This window comes from Hemicordylus capensis, chromosome 3, assembly GCF_027244095.1.
Source record: "Hemicordylus capensis ecotype Gifberg chromosome 3, rHemCap1.1.pri, whole genome shotgun sequence".
Taxonomy (NCBI): domain Eukaryota; kingdom Metazoa; phylum Chordata; class Lepidosauria; order Squamata; family Cordylidae; genus Hemicordylus; species Hemicordylus capensis.
In genome coordinates this window covers 346,251,021-346,268,565 of record NC_069659.1, presented here as the reverse complement: position 1 = coordinate 346,268,565, position 17,545 = coordinate 346,251,021, and the positions used below count along the sequence as shown (strand labels likewise).

Genomic DNA, 17,545 nt, shown 5'->3' with positions numbered 1-17,545 from the left:
AACGGCTGCCAGATAGACACGGGTACAGCACCGGGCCGGCTGGCAGCGAGGGAAAGCACCAGCTGGGCCAGCCAGGGAGGGAAGGGGAAGCATACTTGGAGGGGGAGAACGGACTGGGGCTGAAGGGAGGGAGGAGAGGCAGGGAGGACTAGGGGCACAGATGCTGTGCACCAGGTCACCTAGTTTTATTGATTATATTGATTTAGATCTATGTAAACCACTTTGGGAACTTTTGTTGAAAAGAGTATATAAATATTTGTCACATCTGTATTGTATTGCTGTACCTTTAGCCCCGTTTCACTGTCTGCCTGGATGGCTTTCTCTCTTGCTCTCTTTCCCCTGTGTCTTCCTTGTGCAGGGGGGAAGAGAGCAAGTGAGAAGGAAAACCCTCCAGCAAGCTAACGGGTGGCAAAGGTATGGCAGCCAAGAGAGGGGGAAGGGCGGCACTGGCGAGGGAGGCAAATGATGGACCTGCCCCCTGGCACTAGTTTAGCATCAGGGGGTGCAGCTGGGCCAGTAGGTGGGGAGAACAGAAAGGGAAGGTGGTGAGGAGTGGCAGCAGCAGAAACTCACAGGCAGTGGGGAGACACTCACAGGGGGGCAGGCACATTGATGCAGGTGCTGCCTGAGGCAGTCGCCTCACCTCGCCCCATGGATGAGCTGCTCTTGCAGGTAGATGTACCTTGAAGTTCCTTCAACTGAAGGAAAACTCTTCAACATTTGGTTCTTCTTCACCATTATTCTTCACCATTTGGTTCAGGCTGGGCTACCAATGAGGCAGCAAGAGGTCTTTCCCAGTTGCAGGGGGCACAACAGAGGGAGAGGCATCATAACAAGACATCGGAGAGAGGGGAGGGAAGAAAGAAGCAGAGGCAATAAGATTGTTAGCATCCAAACATAGTTACGCTTGGCTTCAGTTGGCCATGAGGTCTGAGGGATTCTGTGTGGGAGCCTCAAGTGCAAGATCGAGAGCCAAAAAGGTAACCACCTGGTAGCGGAGGGGATGGTTATGTGCAATAAATAATCCAGTGTACAGGCATTTCCCAATATATCCACCAAGAAGACCCATGTTACTGTTGGAAATTATCTCTGCTAAGAGAGACCCTTCTATTTCAGCAGAGTGCACAGAGGCAAAACACAGCCAAGTCTGCCTAGGCATGTGTGTCTGCTAAGAGCCCAAAGAACCTTGGAGCCAGTTCATAGTTTCAAATCAATATAAGTAGTCTTTATTGGAAAACTCCATTCTAGATAGGAAAGTGGAGAGATAGGATCTCTAATCTAGCTAGCTAGCTGGATGCAGAGAGATGCTGTCTGCATCTCTGCACACATGGTGCAGAGAGAGAGATGAGCGTGTGTGTGAGAGGGAAGAAAAGGGAGGCAGGAAGGAGGCAGGAAGGGAGGAAGTCCCTGAAAGTAGCAATCTAAATATCAAAGGGATAGTGTCAGAGCAGTAGAGAGGAGGAATGACCAATGTCTTGACCCCTCTAGCCCTCTGACTCACTAGTCTGTCCTCCTCTGTCATTGAGGCACGAGGCAGGGAAAAGTCCTTCACTTCCAACGTTACTAACCCAGATGCATTCCTCTTTCAGATGTCTACAGTGGTCCCCGCAACACCGCATCCATCCACTCCGAAATGAAGGCGAGCGAGCTGGCCAGAAGCTTAACAGCTGAACAGAAAGCTGGTAGCTGAACACTCCTTGAAGCATTTCCTCAGGACTCCCTCCTCTTCTTGGTTTACTGGCAGATGCTGGATTGAAAAGTCTGTTCCACAAGCTTTGAATTTCAGAATTCTGTGAAATTTCATCAGCACGAAATACATTTTAGAAAAAAAATTCTTTATGAGCTAGGAAATCTGGAGAACAACTTAAAATGCAAAGGCATCAAAAGCTATCTTAGTTAACAAATGCACCCACCGTGTGATTTTTTTAAAAAAACTGTTTTCTAAACCATTGAAAAGGGTGTTGCCTAAATTAGGCCGACAGCAGCGAAAGGATCCTAATGCCTTCAGCCTTGTGGCAATGCTAGTTGAATGCTGGATTATTTAAGGACTGATCTACAGATCTCCCAGATGATATTCTGTTGAAGAGACCATCTCAGATTTATCTGTTCACTTAGCTGTGCTACTCAGCCTCTCCTTGTTTTCCCTGGCTCGATCACCGCAGGCTTGATTATCTCAAGACAATCATCAACAGCAAGAACAAGTTGGATAATGGCCAAGAAGATGCCATTCCTGAACCTGGGCCAACCACGATGCCTTTGCACAACAGTGAAGGGTGTGACATGCTTTTGGCTATAACCTTCTGCCCACAGAGTGTGTTGGAAACAGATGGGCATTGGAAACAGATGGGCATCTTTGGGGCCAAGAAGGGGATGGGTTAGATCAAGAGAGGAGGCAATTCTGGGCTATGCTTGTGGTATTGAGAGGCTGCCTCTATTTCCCCCAGCATGTGACTGAGGGAACACATCACTTTGCACTCGGTGCTGACAATTCTGTCTGATGCTGCCATTCAATGTTCTACATTTAAGTAGAGTGCATGTTGGATACATTGTACATTGGACTCTGGAACAGGAAATAGTGCCCGCCCACCCCCACCCTCCCCAAAATATTTAATATATCTCCATATGACATACCCAGTATGTTTAGAAACTTGCAAATGGACCTGTTGTTTAAATGATCATGTGGTCACATTGAAGGGTTGCTGCCATGATACTTTAAGAAAGACTGTACCAACTCTCATGATGGACAATGTCACGGCTTCAAATTCATGAGATGCAAGATGCTTGTGAGTTCCAGGAAAGAAAAGACATATATCAAGGTTTTTTGCATGGTGGAATTTGAGAGTGAATGGGGAAGTTAGGTCCCACAAAGCTGCTAGTAGTGTAATGTTCAAAAATAATTTTGATCTAGGAATAGGGCTATTCTATGAAGGCTGCTGTATGTAAAGGTAGAGCATAGGGTGAAATCCCAATAAAGCCTCTCCCAACTGACATGTTGCCACCACCAAGTGGCACCACATGATGGGAAGGTTGAGTCCCAGGATCACTAGCAATGTTGCAAAGGATGTTGGGATCAGTGTTCCTTCTAAGAGGGATTCCCAGATGTTGTTCATTGCAGCTCCCCCAACATCCCCAGTTGCAATGGCCTTTGGCTGGGGATTATGGGAGTTGTAGTCAACAACATCTGGGGATCCCTGTAACAAGGAACACTGGTGGGGATGATTCATACTGCTTGATTGACACTCTTAACAAGGTTACTACCCTAAGTAACTGCTTGAGTTGCCCATGCAGTTGGGCTGGCCCTTGCTGTGTCATGGACAAACTCAACATTTATGCAAGTGTTTCAGAGGTGATTGGGCTTTCCAAAAATCTTTCTTTGCATTTCAGTGCTGTGGCTGAAGTTATAGGTCATTTCCCCAGTACGTTAACCAACAGAATGACTGAAATTTAAAATGTCTTTCCACCTATGATTCATACTATCAAGCATCTACATTGCAATTTTTGTACACTAAAAAAGAAGGTTTGTAAGTAAACAAAAATGGCAGAAACCACCATTTTGAAACCCAAAGACAATCAGATTATTCCCCACAGAGATCAATGGAAGAAAATCAGGAAAAATAAATGGCTGGGCCTAGGACTTCAAAATTCGGCACAGGTGAAGAACAATCTGCAATTTCTAATGTATATTTGTTTTTGTTTTGTTTTATGAGGTGTTCTTGTGCAAGAGCACCATTGTGGCAACCTCATAAAACAAACAAAATCATTAAACATTTCAGGATTGTTGGATTCACTTCAAATTCATTACACAGAGTCCTTCCATCATGTATTTAACCTCTGCCAAATTTAAAAGTCCTGGGTCCAGATGTCCCCCCCCCCCAATTTTTTCAATTTCTTCATTTATCTCAGTAGGGAACAATCTGATGCTAAATCAGACTTCTGACTGGAAATCTGACTCTGACCTGACATCAACACCCCTAGGGACCCAATAATCCAATCCCGATATTTTCAAAATCGGATCAGATCGGATTCGGATCTGATCTTTTTGTACGTGCACAGCCCTAAATCAGTGTATAGTTGGGAAAGAATTCAAGTCCAAATCATCTGAGTCTAGTACTCCTTTGGCTCAAACTCATAATATTACATTTTTAATGTGTACTACACAGGCACTATCAGTCTTGGCAATCTTTAAAGACTGCAGCGATAAATAAAGGAGGCCTTTTTTAAAAGGCCGGTTCACACATGAAGCAGCAGATCTGAATTTCCTATATACAACCTTGTTCGGTCTGTGCTTGTCTACACTTGCATAGAGATCATAGTCTGCACCCAACCAACATCTATACACTTACCCATGCAATTGCTGTGATAAAACAGCCATTTTTTCAGAGGCTGCAATACAAGAATTGCAGAAAGCACATGCAGACAGGTATGTGTGTGCTCCAGTTCACATGCTAAAATGACCAAGCTTGACCCTAAGGATTATCTGTGTGGCAAATTCAGCTGAGTGGCTGAATTTCATGAATTAGCCCATCTTCTAAATTGTGGTTGTTGGAAGTGGGGAGGTTATGATACTCCGCCTCCGGACTGTTGAAAATTCCACTGAGGTGTCTTCTGATTTCTAGTCCTATTTCATAAATTTTATAGCCTTGGCCATGTTTTGCTTCTCAATTCAAGAAGACTAGGAAGCTGGTTGTTTAAGTGGAAACTGATTTTCAGGACTGCAAGAAAACCATTATGCTCTGCATATTCCTTAGATATGTTCTATGAAGCCATATTATACAATTCATTGCACATGGCTGCAGCAGTTCATATTCTTCCTCCCTCTTGCTAAGAGAGAGAAAGCTGTGTGACCTGGTTACTTTTTTAAAAAAAGAACTCACCTAAAATCCTCTATATCCATGTTGTGTCCTCTTCCCCTAAGCAGTGGTCAGTGTGTGTGTGTGTGTGTGTGTGTGTTTTGCAGGTGGGGTTGGAGAGAGATTTAATTTTCTTGAGGCTTGTGCCTCTTATATACAAGACTGCCAATAGGGTTTCAACAAGGTCCTTAAACAGTTGTATGATTTTATTTATTTATTTACTATTTTATTCATTGATCTTTATATCAGCCATGTCATTTTCTGCTGGGATACTCCTGGCACAGCCAAACTGAGTGTAGACAATCTTGTTTTGTGGCCATCCTAATTTATTATAAATTATTTCAATCGCCTCTATATATGTATATATGTGCAGGCAAGTACTGTTTGCTTTGCTAAATGACGAACAGATCTTTTCTGCTTTAAAATCCATGAAGACAATAATTCTGAGATGTACTAAGAGGGAAAAGACCAGGCCTGTAATCCAGAATGGGATATCTGTGTGCAGAAGCAGGCTTCTGTACACACAGGCAGTTCAGTTCAATTCATATTATGACGTTCATTAGGGTCCCCAAAAATAGTAGATGCATCTTTTGATGGGCCACTAGCTGAATATGGACTTTAGCTGGATCAAGGTCTGGGAATGTAAAAAGTTCTGACTGGGGTTTTTGTTTTATTTTTGTTATATCAGATCAAATGTCAGTTTTTAAAATCACATTCTGGAAAGAGTTAAGAAACTCATGATGGGCCTATCCTAAGATTTGCTGTGCGTGCTTGTAGATTATGGCTGACACATGTGAAATGGTATGCACACAGTGGAGTGTAGCATTTGCACAGTCGCACAAAGCACTGTTGCCCAAGTGCAAACATTGTACAGAATTGCACAACAGTGTAGCCATGATATATAATGGCTGTACTGTTGCACAACTCTTGTTTGCGTGATTTTGTGCATGCACAACAGCTCAAACATTCAATTCCACCATGTGTGTTTACACTGCACAGTATGCAAGCCTATCTGCTTACAAAAGAACATACCACCATCCCCAACATTATGAACTACAGATAATGGAGATCTGCCAGTGTTGCATATAATCACATATGCATAGAATCAGGTTATGTATCATCCTCATATGGGATTAAAACTCAACCAGAAATTAATCTGTTTAAGTGGTTCTTGCCATTTTACAAGAAGGCTTGTAGCAGGGAAATAGACTCTAAAATAAATTTGGCATTTCCAAACCAGGGCAAGTATGTACGGCACCACTCTCATTGTGCTATTTGCCATCTAAACACAAACACGCATACCCATAAGAACTGGGTATTAAGCCATATTGAAAATCATTTGGGAAATATGTGTGTGCATATTATTTTAGCTTTAAAGTGGCAGGGAGATAAGTTGATGAATATTCATGTATTCTATTCTTTTTAACTGATAAAAATACTTATATCCCAACTTTAGTGCCAAAGCACATCATGGTGGCAAAAAACATAGATCAGAAACATCCATCAAAACCAACCAATCAGAAGCAACAAAGAACAGGAGTGGGGCTATACTGTCAGCAGCAAGAGACAACTCTTAGTACAGTAACTCAAGACAACCTGGAAAACTCTCTACAGTAACAGAGTATTCTTTGGTTGATGCCTGAAGGCTGACAGCAAAGGGGTCAGAATGCATCTCCTCCAGGTGGGAATTCTGAAGCCTGGTGCCACCACAGTAAAAGGTCATGTTTCAGTTGATCTCTCACCCTACCTTAGTTATACACTTGTCCTGTTTTCAAAAAAATAATCATGGCGTGGTGGTTGGATAGCCATGATTTTCAGACTTTCTACCTTCAGGGAACCCTTTACATATCAATGAGTCCACCGTGAGCATGAAGGGCATATTGCAAAGGATTCTGGGATGCATTCTAGGCCACTGATTTGTTTCACCTTGTTCGGTTTGGCCTCGCCTTGTATGAACCGAGGTTTCCCTAAAGCACACCTAACACTCCTTATGTCCTTGCGGAAGATGAGTAATAATAGTCGTGAAGAAAGCTGTCTTTCAGGTAGAGTGAACAATTCTCCGGGACGGGCCTAGAGTCTCCCAGAAACCAACATCAGTGTCCAGGTCACTATTGAAAGCAATTCTGGACATTTTAGTGGCTTGGTATTTTGAAAAAAAATAGGGCAACGGTATCCAAGAATAGCTTCAGTCAAAGTTAACAACCCTTCTTTCAAAGAGTATTTTCTATCATTACTGATCTTCTGGTTGGGGAAGCCCTGAAACACCTCTGAGGAATCCAAAAGTATTACCCTAAAGCAAAATTCCATGGTATGGATCTTATAAAAAATGCATTTCTGTACTCTTCTTTAAAAAGCCATGCCATACTGGAGGAGAAAGCGGCCACTGGTACCAGACATCATCTCCATGACCTGCATATTCTGAAGACCTCTCGAGGCCCAGAAGTCACCAGGTGTCAAGTTCCTGACCCCTTTGCACCAGTTCTATGGTGCAGAACTACAGATGGAGAGTTAAGAGTCAGGAGCACATCTTGGGGGAAATAATTTTTTGCCCCATTATTATACCTTTTCTGATCAAGCATAAGCAGAAGACTTGTGTTTTATTTTGAATTGATTTAGGGCAGGTGTGCCCATCCTTGAGTCCCCAGATGCGGCTGGACTACAACTTCCATCATCTACAGCAATTGTATTTGTGGATGATGTAAGTTGCAGTCCAATCACATTTGAGAACCCCTAATTTACTTACACACACACACACACACACACACACACACACACACACACACACACACCACCTTATCACAGCTATACTGAAGACCTATCGGTCTTTAACACTAGAAGATCTCTTTAAAAATACTCATGAGATTTGCTCTTTAAATCTATAGTATATAAAATCATCTCATTCTTTCTAGATTTCCTTCGTCAGCTAGTAATGCAATCACTGCTTAAATTCTTTCTCCCCCAAATACTATTTGGTTCCAGATGTGTAATTCTTACCAATTTTTCATGTTGAGGATAATAATGGTATTTGTAGTTTGTGGTTGATGAAGGAATGATGGAGGAGAAACCACAGAAACTGCTCTTCTCTCTTTCCTCCTCTCTTGTATCAGGACCGAATGTATGAATGTATTACAAAATATGTGTGTTAAGCTGGAATTTCTGTACATAGACCATTATGAACTGTGTAAAACCAATCCTTTGTTTGGACTTTATAAAAATTATAAATACTGTATTACAAAACTGCCTGCAAAATGAGTTTTTCAGCATTACTTTTCTATGAAATGCCTAAGATTGAGTATGAAATTTGCATACACAAGACTTAAATTAATCACACATGTGCTAATTCAAAGGTTCCCAACCTTGGGTCCTCAGCTGTGGCTAGGGATGATGGGAGTTGTAGTCTAACCACATCTGGAGACTCAAGATTGGGAATCCCTGTGCCTTTTACTTTTAAGCCTGTTTGCTGCTGTTCATGTGCACGTCGGAAATGCAGTTTTAAATATGCTTGTATTGAGTAAATTGAGAGCTGATGAAGTGTAATGGTTAAGAGACTGAGGCAGTCCCAAGTCAGAACTTCCCTGGTTTGAATCTCACCTTTGCCATGAGCTCACTAGATGGCCTTAGTCAAGTCACTCAGCTTCAGCTGCGACATGAGGAGAACACTACACACTTATAAGGGTTATATTTAGGCAATACATGTGAAGTGTTTTGCACATTTAGAGAGTGTTATGCAAAGTGTTGTTATCAATGGATGGACCATGCAGTAAAGATCAGTTTACAACTGCATTTCAACCTCCCATGCTGCTAGTCCATGCTGATCATCTCTGTCAATTTAAAGGAATGGAAAAGCTGATCTAAGTGAGAGAACTTCACGCATGTGCCACAGTACCTGTGCCTGCAACAAAGTACAGAGCGGAGCAGCAGACGATTCCTCTGATCTGTTGCTGCTTCAGCAACAACAAAACTGCTGCCCATGTGGATTCGGGTAAAATCCTTTATGAAGGCCACTAAAAGACATGAATACAGAAGTGCTCTTACCCTGGCCTTCTGGGCCAAAGTCCAGGGCCTCCATGCCCCCTAGGGGTCCCCAAATCCTCTTTAGTTTGTCCCGGGTGGTGTGTGGCTGGGTGGATAAGCATGACCTCTGCTTTAGAGACGGAGGGGGGAGTAGGGAAAGAAATATGTGGGATGGGAATATGTTAAGTTGTGTGTTGAAATGTTTCTTGCTAATGCATATTTGCCTAAATATGCCTGTTTTATAGTCTTACATTCTTTACAAGTTCAGTTGCTGTTTGTGCCCTCAAGAGCACATGTGTTAAAAATACTGCTTGTGTCACGGTGTGTCTACGCATGTAAGGAGATGATGCTTAACTTGCAGGTCTGTGTGTGTCTCCAAAGGCCTTGAGGTCCAGGCTCCAAAATCACCTAGATGCACCTCTGCACGAATAATAGGTTTTTTTTTAATTATTAGAATAATAATTATTAGAGTCATACACAATTGAAAACAGCAATAAAATCCAAATACAAAACACTCTTATCAGATCAGACATACCCAGATCCAGACTACCAGGACTTGGGGAATTTGCCCTGGTTCACAAGACAAGCATGCAACCCTGGGTTATCTGCCTCTATCCCAGCTTTAGATGATCACGTGAAAAGGCTTATTGTTTCTTTGGTGGTGCCTTCACCCTTCTTGCCCATGCAGGGTGCAAAGGCATGGGAGGATAGAATAACCAGGATTTGGGTGAAGGGGTGGGAGAGGGAGCTGCAGAAGAGGACCGGGACAATTAATCATGCAGCTTGTGGGAAAGGGAAGAGGTGAACTTTTATTTATTTCTATTTGTTTGTTTGTTTGGTTTCTATATCGCCCTTCCAAAAATGGCAGAGGGCAGTTTACACAGAGAAATAACAAACAAATAAGATGGATCCCTGTCCCCAAAGGGCTCACAATCTAAAAAGAAACGTAAGATAGACACCAGCAATAGTCACAGGAGGTACTTTGCTGGGGGTGGCCAGTTACTCTCCCCCTGCTCAATAAAGAGAATCACCACGTTAAAAGATGCCTCTTTGCCAAGTTAGCAGGGATTTCTACCTGCAAAACTATCATACAGATGAGAACTAAAAAAACCTCATACCACTTTTGAGTCACCTGAATTGTAAGATATAAATATCCTTAGTATGAAGCTATTGTTGTCTTAAACATTAGGGTGATTCAACGCTGTACCGAATTTTTGTTCTCAGATGACTCATATCATGGTTTAGAAAGGGGAAAGTTGAAAAGTGCATGCCTTCCCTTTTCCACAATCCGCGTGATTAATAAACTGTAGGTGTTAAAAACTTTTGTGTACGTTCCAAGCATGATCTTATTTCCTGCACACATAGCTGTTGCATGCCTCTCTGCTTCTTCCTAGTGTGATCTTACCAGCTGTATATATACACACATTGAGCAGCCTGGCCTCATGTGAATTTGCAGCACCACCTGCTGGCCAGCATCTGCACTCCACAAAGAAACTACCCTCTCAGTCACCAGAACAGTAATAATGAAAACGGGTGGCTTCGTCTCAGAATTTAAATATTTATTTAAAACCGTTATACCCCCACCCCTCCAGTACAGTACTGCTCTGGGGCAGCTCACAACATTAATGAAATAGATGTCATATAAAACAATAAAATAAAATAAAAGTTAAAAAGTTAAAAGACCAAGCTAAAACCACATTTAGAAGGTTCAAATTAAAAGTTACAAGTGTAAAAAACTAAAAGCTAAGAAGCCTACAAGGTATACATTGATAAAACATTTAAAAGCCTCTTTTAAAAGATGTGTTTTAAATTGTTTTTTAAAAAAACACCGAAGGAGGGAGCATGATGAGGCTCTTTGGGAAGGACGTTCCAAAGCCGAGGGGCCACAACCAAAAAGGCCTTGTCTCGAGTCCCTACCAACCTGATCTCTGCTAGTGGCGGGGCCATAAGCAGGGCCTGAGATGCTGAACGGAGGGCGCTGGCAGGTTCATAAGGGTGAATGTGGACCAACAGATACCCCAGCCCCAAGCCATGTAGAGTTTTAAAGGTCAGGACCAGCACCTTGATCCAGCCTGGAAGTGAAGCTGCCGCAGGATGGGTGTAACACTCATGAAGTGGCTTGCGCCCATGAGCATCCTTGCAGCAGCATTCTGGACCAGCTGAAGCTTCCGAACCGTCTTCAAGAGCAGCCTCACATATAGCACATTGCAGCAGTCCAATCTGGATGCAAAAAGAATGCAGGAGTACGCTGGCCAGGGGTGCTGGGAAAATCAGGCAAGGCCTCTGCTGGGTGAATATGCAGAGAGTGAGACCAAATTAGGAAGCAGTGTGGATACTTGCTGCAGCATGTGTAAATAGTAAAGTGTGCCGTCGAGTTGGTGTCGACTCCTGGCTCCCACAGAGCCCTGTGGTTTTTCTTTGGTAGAATACAAGAGGGGGTTTACCACTGCCTCCTCCCGTGCAATATGAGATGATGCCTTTCAGCAGCTTCCTATATCGCTGCTGCCCAATATAGGTATTTCCCATAGCCTGGGAAACATACCAGCCGGGATTCAAACCGGCAACCTCTGGCTTGCAAAACTGTGCTTTGAACTTGCATGGAAGCTTTTAACATTCTGCATTCCCCTCCCCCCCGCTCTATTTTCCTTTGCTTTGCTCTCTGTAAAGGCCCATTGTAAAGGCCCATTAATACAATCTATTAAAATGATCCCTCCAGCCCTTTTCCCCACCTCCATCCACGCTTCGTCTTGGGAGTTCCTGAGCCGGGTCTCACAGTCAGTGAGACCCGGTTTTGGAGGGTGCGCAGGGAGAGTGGGAGCCCTGTGTGGCCAGATTGGCCGCCCACACGATTGCCGGCTCCGTGACGGAGTCAGCGGGGGCTGGGGAGCTCCGAGACCACGCAGCCCCCGGAAGCTCCAATATGCCCTGCGCGAGTGCCCAGGGCATACTGGGGAGACCCCCGGAGCCGGGAGGCGGCTTTTCACCTCCCCTCCGGGGGTCTACTCGTGAGTAACTATGGCGTGGAGCCGTGCTGTGGCTCCTCACGATCTTTAAAACCAGGTTTGCAGAGCGCTCGTTCCGCAAACCTGGTTTTAGGGCAGGGGTAGTTAGGCGGGTTACCCGCCTAGGAACCACCGGGCTCGCAGCCAAGCCTGGTGGTCCAGATGATGGGGCAAAATCGGGCCAGCCTCCGCTAGCCCGCTTTCGCCCCATCGTGTGATTAGCCTCCCTGGGTTTGGCAGCCTTTCCTCCCTCATTCTGTCCTTTGATAATAACGAGGCTTCCTTTACACACTACCCTGATTCCCCCAGGCATGCCAGCTAGCTGCTCAACTTTGCTACATCCCAGTGACATGAACTTCTCTAAAACGCTGGAGCGAGGTTCACTTTTAAAATGAATACAGATGCAGTTATGCACACAAACACATGTACGAGTGTACAGACATCTGTTCACTCGTATTGTAACTAAACTGATAATATGAGGGGGAAATGCTGCTCATCCACAGGAAGTATTTAAAAAAACATTCAGTAACTCTCCAAGCACTAGACCAGGGATGCTCAACGTTGGGTCCCCAGATGTTATTGGACTTCAACTCCCATAATCCCCAACTAAAGACCATTGGGGCTGGGGATTATGGGAGCCGAAGTCCAATAACATCTGGAGACCCAAGGTTGAGAATCCCTGCACTAGACAAACCCCCAAGATGGAGTCACCAGTATTGACACCACTGAGTGGGGATGACGAAGCAGTGAAGCATAAAGAACAACAGAAGCACACATGTGCCTGGTCAGTCAAGGACATTACACCTGCTGCCAAAGCATGACCCTGTTGCAATAGTACCTGGAATGCAATGAGGCGGGATTATTGGGAATATCTGTACTATGTAACAGTGCCCACTAGAGGGCTCCAGAGCTCTTGGGAAACATGGCACAGCACTCTGGTTTGTTCAAATCAAATCTTTTTAGCAGTCAATGACCAGCTCCATGTAGTAAATACTATAGCATGAGCAGTAGTAACAACAGAACATTGTGCATACAGACATATGGTAAAACTAGGGTTGCCATGTCCCCCAGAATTTAGGGTAGCCCCTGGATTTTGGCTCCTCCACCCGGCTGCTAAATTCCACCAGATTTTCATGGATTTCCAATGTGCTGCCTGGATTGCCCAGATTTTACGCTTCATCTGATCACATGGGAGGGCAGAGAAGGAGGGGAAAGCAAACAAATCTGTCAAATAAATAAATATAAATCAAATGCAAATCAGTTGCCACATAATTTGCATAATATGCACATTAGGCCACCTAATGAGCTTGAATATGGCAACCCTAGGTAAAATGCTAAAGTATATAACTAAAAATCAAATTAGCCAGAGTGTAATTGGCTACAGGTATTATTAGCACACAATCTGCAAATTTTGCAAGCTGCTGTGCAGAATTTAGCAACACTGTGTGTGATATCAGACTGCTGATCAGAAAGGAGGAGCATAATATAAAAACCACCAGTTCTTCCGGGTTACTTAATTAAAGAAGGTAACATTAATTTATATAATATATCCCAGTAGAAGGGGCAGTATAAGAGGACATGACCCACTGTTTCACCCTCCAAACTTTCACATGGGCATGTTCGATTCGCATATGAGATGGATGGAAACAGCCAAAACAGCAGAAGGAAGGACATCAAGACATGCCTTTGTGAAGGCTCTCCTCTGTTTTGGTATTGTTAAGCTGTAAAGATAGTTGGTTTGAGAGTTGTTCTAATGCCTGGTTTGTTAACGTGAACAGTTGCATTTTAGATTTATTTTTAAACACTAATATTCAGTGCTGCGGGGCCGAGCTTTTTAAAAAGGTGCCAGTACTCTTATATTGGTTAATAAATATTAATTAAATTGAAATATTTATAAAATAATTATTTAATTATTATAAATATAAATTATACAATAAAGTAAAAAAATCTATAATATAGATTTTTTAACACTCAATAATTAGATCAAGAATTCTAAAACAACATGCCCAAGTCACAACAGACAATGCACATGCCCACGAAACAACATGCCAAAACTGTAGCTTATTGTTCTCAACAGATTGTTGACAGTCAGATCAAGAATTCCAAAGCATGCCCAAGTACAGGAGAATCAACATGCCCAAGAAACAACATACATGCCCAATAAGAGAAACAATGCACATGCGAGAAACATGCCAAAGAACCTTTGCTGTTCTCAGCAGATTCTTAACAGTAATCAGATCAAGAATCCCAAAAGAACAGGCCCCATAGCAAGGCTCCATTCCACCCCACCACCCCACCCCTTAGAAAGCAGTGACTCCCAAGACCTCCAGCACCCTTCCTTGACCTCTTCTCCTCCCGAGCTCTCTGTCCCTTCCCTCCTCTCCCTCCACAATGACTCACTCTGTCCTTGGCCTGCCTCATCCTCCACTGGAACTCGAGGAGGAGAAATGATGCTGATGCTGATGCCGATGCCGATGCTGGCAGTGCCCTGGCTATCACTCCCAGCAGGGAATGAAGGCAAAGCTCTCTCTGCCGCTGTGATCCCAGCTAGGACAAGGTGCCAGTAGTAGTACTGGTCCCGTCACCAAAAAAAGCACTGCTGGTATCCTATTTTTCTTGCAAACGCAAGAGACCATAGATTACAAGCAAATAAAAACAAACCTCACAGTATAATAAATTAAAGAGCAACAAGGAAAAATAGCAGCCTCCCCCCTTGCAAAAAATCCAAAAAACCCAACCCAAACCCTAAAAATCAAACCCAGAGTCAACAAAAACACAAATTAACCACCCCAAAAGCTTTCTGGGAAAAGCGAAGTCTTTGGCATGATCTGGAGGAGGAGTCTGAATTGAGGGACAAGCAGACACTCACAGAGAGCTAACGCCACAGCACTGGCCCTCCTATACTAGTGGAAGAGAGCAGGCAGTGAATGTCCCACCACACTTCAGAGCGCAAAGGTTCAGAGCGCACTTCAGACTCATAGCAAGGGGTTCTGGTTGCAAAATGGGATGTCGAGAACATGTGATTTGCAAGCAGAAAGTCCTAGGTTCAAGTAGGCAATACTGGGTTAAATGGACCAATGGTCTTGGCATAAAGCAGTTTCCTAGACTGATAAGTCCATGGGCAGAACATAAGAACAGCCTTGCTGGATCAGGCCCAAGGCCTGTCTAGTCCAGCATCCTGTTTCACACAGTGGCCCACCAGATGCCTCTGAGAAGCTCACAGGCAAGAGGTATGTGGATGTTGCTTCCCTGAAAATGATATTTAGGGGCATCTTGCCTCTGAGCTTGGAGGTGGCCCACAGCCACCGGACTAGTAGCCATTGATAGACCTGTCCTCCATGAATCTGTCTAAGCCCCCTTTTAAAGCCACCCAAGCTGGTGGCCATCACCACGTCCCATGGCAAAGAATTCCATAGATTAATTATGCACTGTGTGAAAAAGTACTTCCTCTTGTCGGTCCTAAATTTCCCAACCTTCAGTTCCATAGGGTGACCCCTGGTTCTAGTGTTGTGAGAGAGGGAGAAAAGGTTCTCTTTGTCTACTCCCTCCATGCATAATTTTATACATCGCTATCATGTCTCCCCATCATTGCCTCTTCTCCAAGGTAAAAAGCCCCAGATGCTGTAGCCTAGCTTCATAAGGTACGTGGTCCAGAAACCAATGGTTTTTATGGATCCGAGGGAGGGTGGTCTGGGGCAAGTCAGAATGCAGAAATGATTAGACACAGAGGCACCATTCAAAGTGGTGGTTCTGTTATATTTAGCGGGGGGGAAGCAACTGGTCCGATTCAACCCCACCACATCATCTTTCTAGTGGCTGTTGCTGGTATCTACTTTGTGTCTTTTTAGATTGTGAGTCCTTGGGGTCAGGGTCCAGGGAGCCATCTCCTTTGTTTTGGTTTGTTTTTAAATCCCCTTATATAAACTGCTTTGAGAGCTTTTTGTTGAGGTAACTCCTTTGGAACTCTCTCCCCCTACAGATCCGGCTAGCCCCTTCCTTACCAATCTTCAGATCGCTGTTGAAGACTTTTCTTTTTCGCCAGGCTTTTGCCCTGTACTGTAGTTTATTTTTTCTGTTCTTTGGTAGTTACTTTAGTTTCTAATTTAGAATGTAATTTTTAATGTTGCCTGTTTGCATGTTGTTGTGCACCGCCCGGAGTCTTCGGAGTGGGTGGTATATTAAATGTCACAAACAAACAAACAAACAAACAAATGCAAAGTGTGCTATCAAGTTGATTTCGACTCCTGGTGCCCACAGAGCCCTGTGGTTTTCTTTGGTAGAATACAGGAGGGGTTTACCATTGCCTCCTCCTGCACAGTTTGTTTGAGATGATGCCTTTCAGCATCTTCCTATATCAGTGCTGCCCAATGTAGTACCAGCGGGGATTAGAACCGGCAACTTTCTGCTTGTTAGTCAAGCACTACCCCGCTGCTCCATGTAAGGTAGTTTTGTTGAGAAGTGGTATATAAAGAGAGCTCAGTACAAAAGAGCTGGTCTTGTGGTGGTGGGTATGAATTGCCCCCTTTGCTAAGAAAGGTAAACCTTGGTTTGCATTTGGATGGGAGACTACATGTGAGTGCTGTAAGATATCCCCCTTAGGAGATGGGGTCATAGCTCAGCAGAAGAGCATCTGCATGTGGAAGGTCCCAGGTTCAATCCCTGGCAGCATCTCAAGGTAGGGCTGGGAGAGACTCCTGCCTGAAACCTTGGAGAGCTGCTGCCAGTCAGTGTACCGGGGTGAGAAAACCTGGCCCTCCAGCTGTTTTTGGACTACAAATTGTGGCAGGGCATGCTGGGAGCTGTAGTCTAAAAACAGCTGGAGCGGGCCAAGTTCGCCCACCCTTGGTGTAGACAGTACTGAACTCGGTGGGCCAATGGCCTGTCTTGGTATAAGGCAGCTTAACTGCCTAGGAACTGAGGAAGCTGCCTTATACTGAGTCAGACCATCGGTCCATCTAGCTCAGTATTGTCTACACAGACTGGCAGCAGCTTCTCCAAGGTTGCAGGCAGGAATCTCTCTCAGCCAGGGAGGGATCCTGGAACCTAGATGCTCTTCCCAGAGTGGCGGCTCCATCCCTTGAGGGGAATATCTTACAGTGCTCACATGTGGTCTCCTATTCATATGCAACCAGGATGGAGCCTGCTTAGTCACCTTGGGATTTTCTTCATGAAAGGTGGGGTATAAATTTAACAATAAATAAGCACAATAAATAGCTAAGGGGACAAGTCATGTTTGCCACCACAAGACCAGCTCTCTTCTCCTAGACTGTTCACCTAAGGTGTAGAACTTTTAAAAAGTCTTGCCCTCTTGCTCTTCTGACAAGCCAGCCAGAGTTCCTGGTATGGTCCCATGGAGTTGCAAGACACCATGAGATATTTCCTTTCTGCCTTAGTTCTAAACCCCACAGGATACATCCAGGTAATCTGAAGTGGCCTATTTGCTGTTGGATCACCAGTCCCATGCCTGATAATTGTCACCCAAACTCTGAGAATATCCCTCAGAGACTGAAATGCATGAGGGGAAGCAATTTTTTTGCTTCCATTTTCAGTTCCACCAATTTTAGCACGCTGCAGTGACTTATGGTTCAAGAATGTCCCCCACCCCCTTCCCTTCTTTGCATGTGACTACTTGAAGAGCCCAAAACTTCACAATTAAGCTTTCCTTCCTCTTTCCTCAGA

At 44.1% G+C, this 17,545-nt stretch overlaps 1 protein-coding gene across 15 annotated transcripts in view; it reads left to right on the top strand.

Annotated features, from left to right (window-relative positions):
• The window catches only part of MCF2L2 (MCF.2 cell line derived transforming sequence-like 2), a 440,334-nt gene extending 432,235 nt beyond the window's left edge, over positions 1–8,099 (top strand). For 14 of the 15 annotated variants that reach the window (XR_008318527.1, XM_053304949.1, XM_053304941.1 and 11 more), the window contains one exon: positions 1,590–8,099. Coding sequence is in view for 13 of the 15 variants with exons in the window: in XM_053304949.1 (XP_053160924.1) it covers positions 1,590–1,690 (101 nt within the window). In the remaining 2 variants the exon portion in view is untranslated. The remainder of the gene's footprint in view (positions 1–1,589) is intronic. The other variant, XR_008318525.1, reaches the window with a different exon arrangement.
• Positions 8,100–17,545: the final 9,446 nt, after the last annotated feature.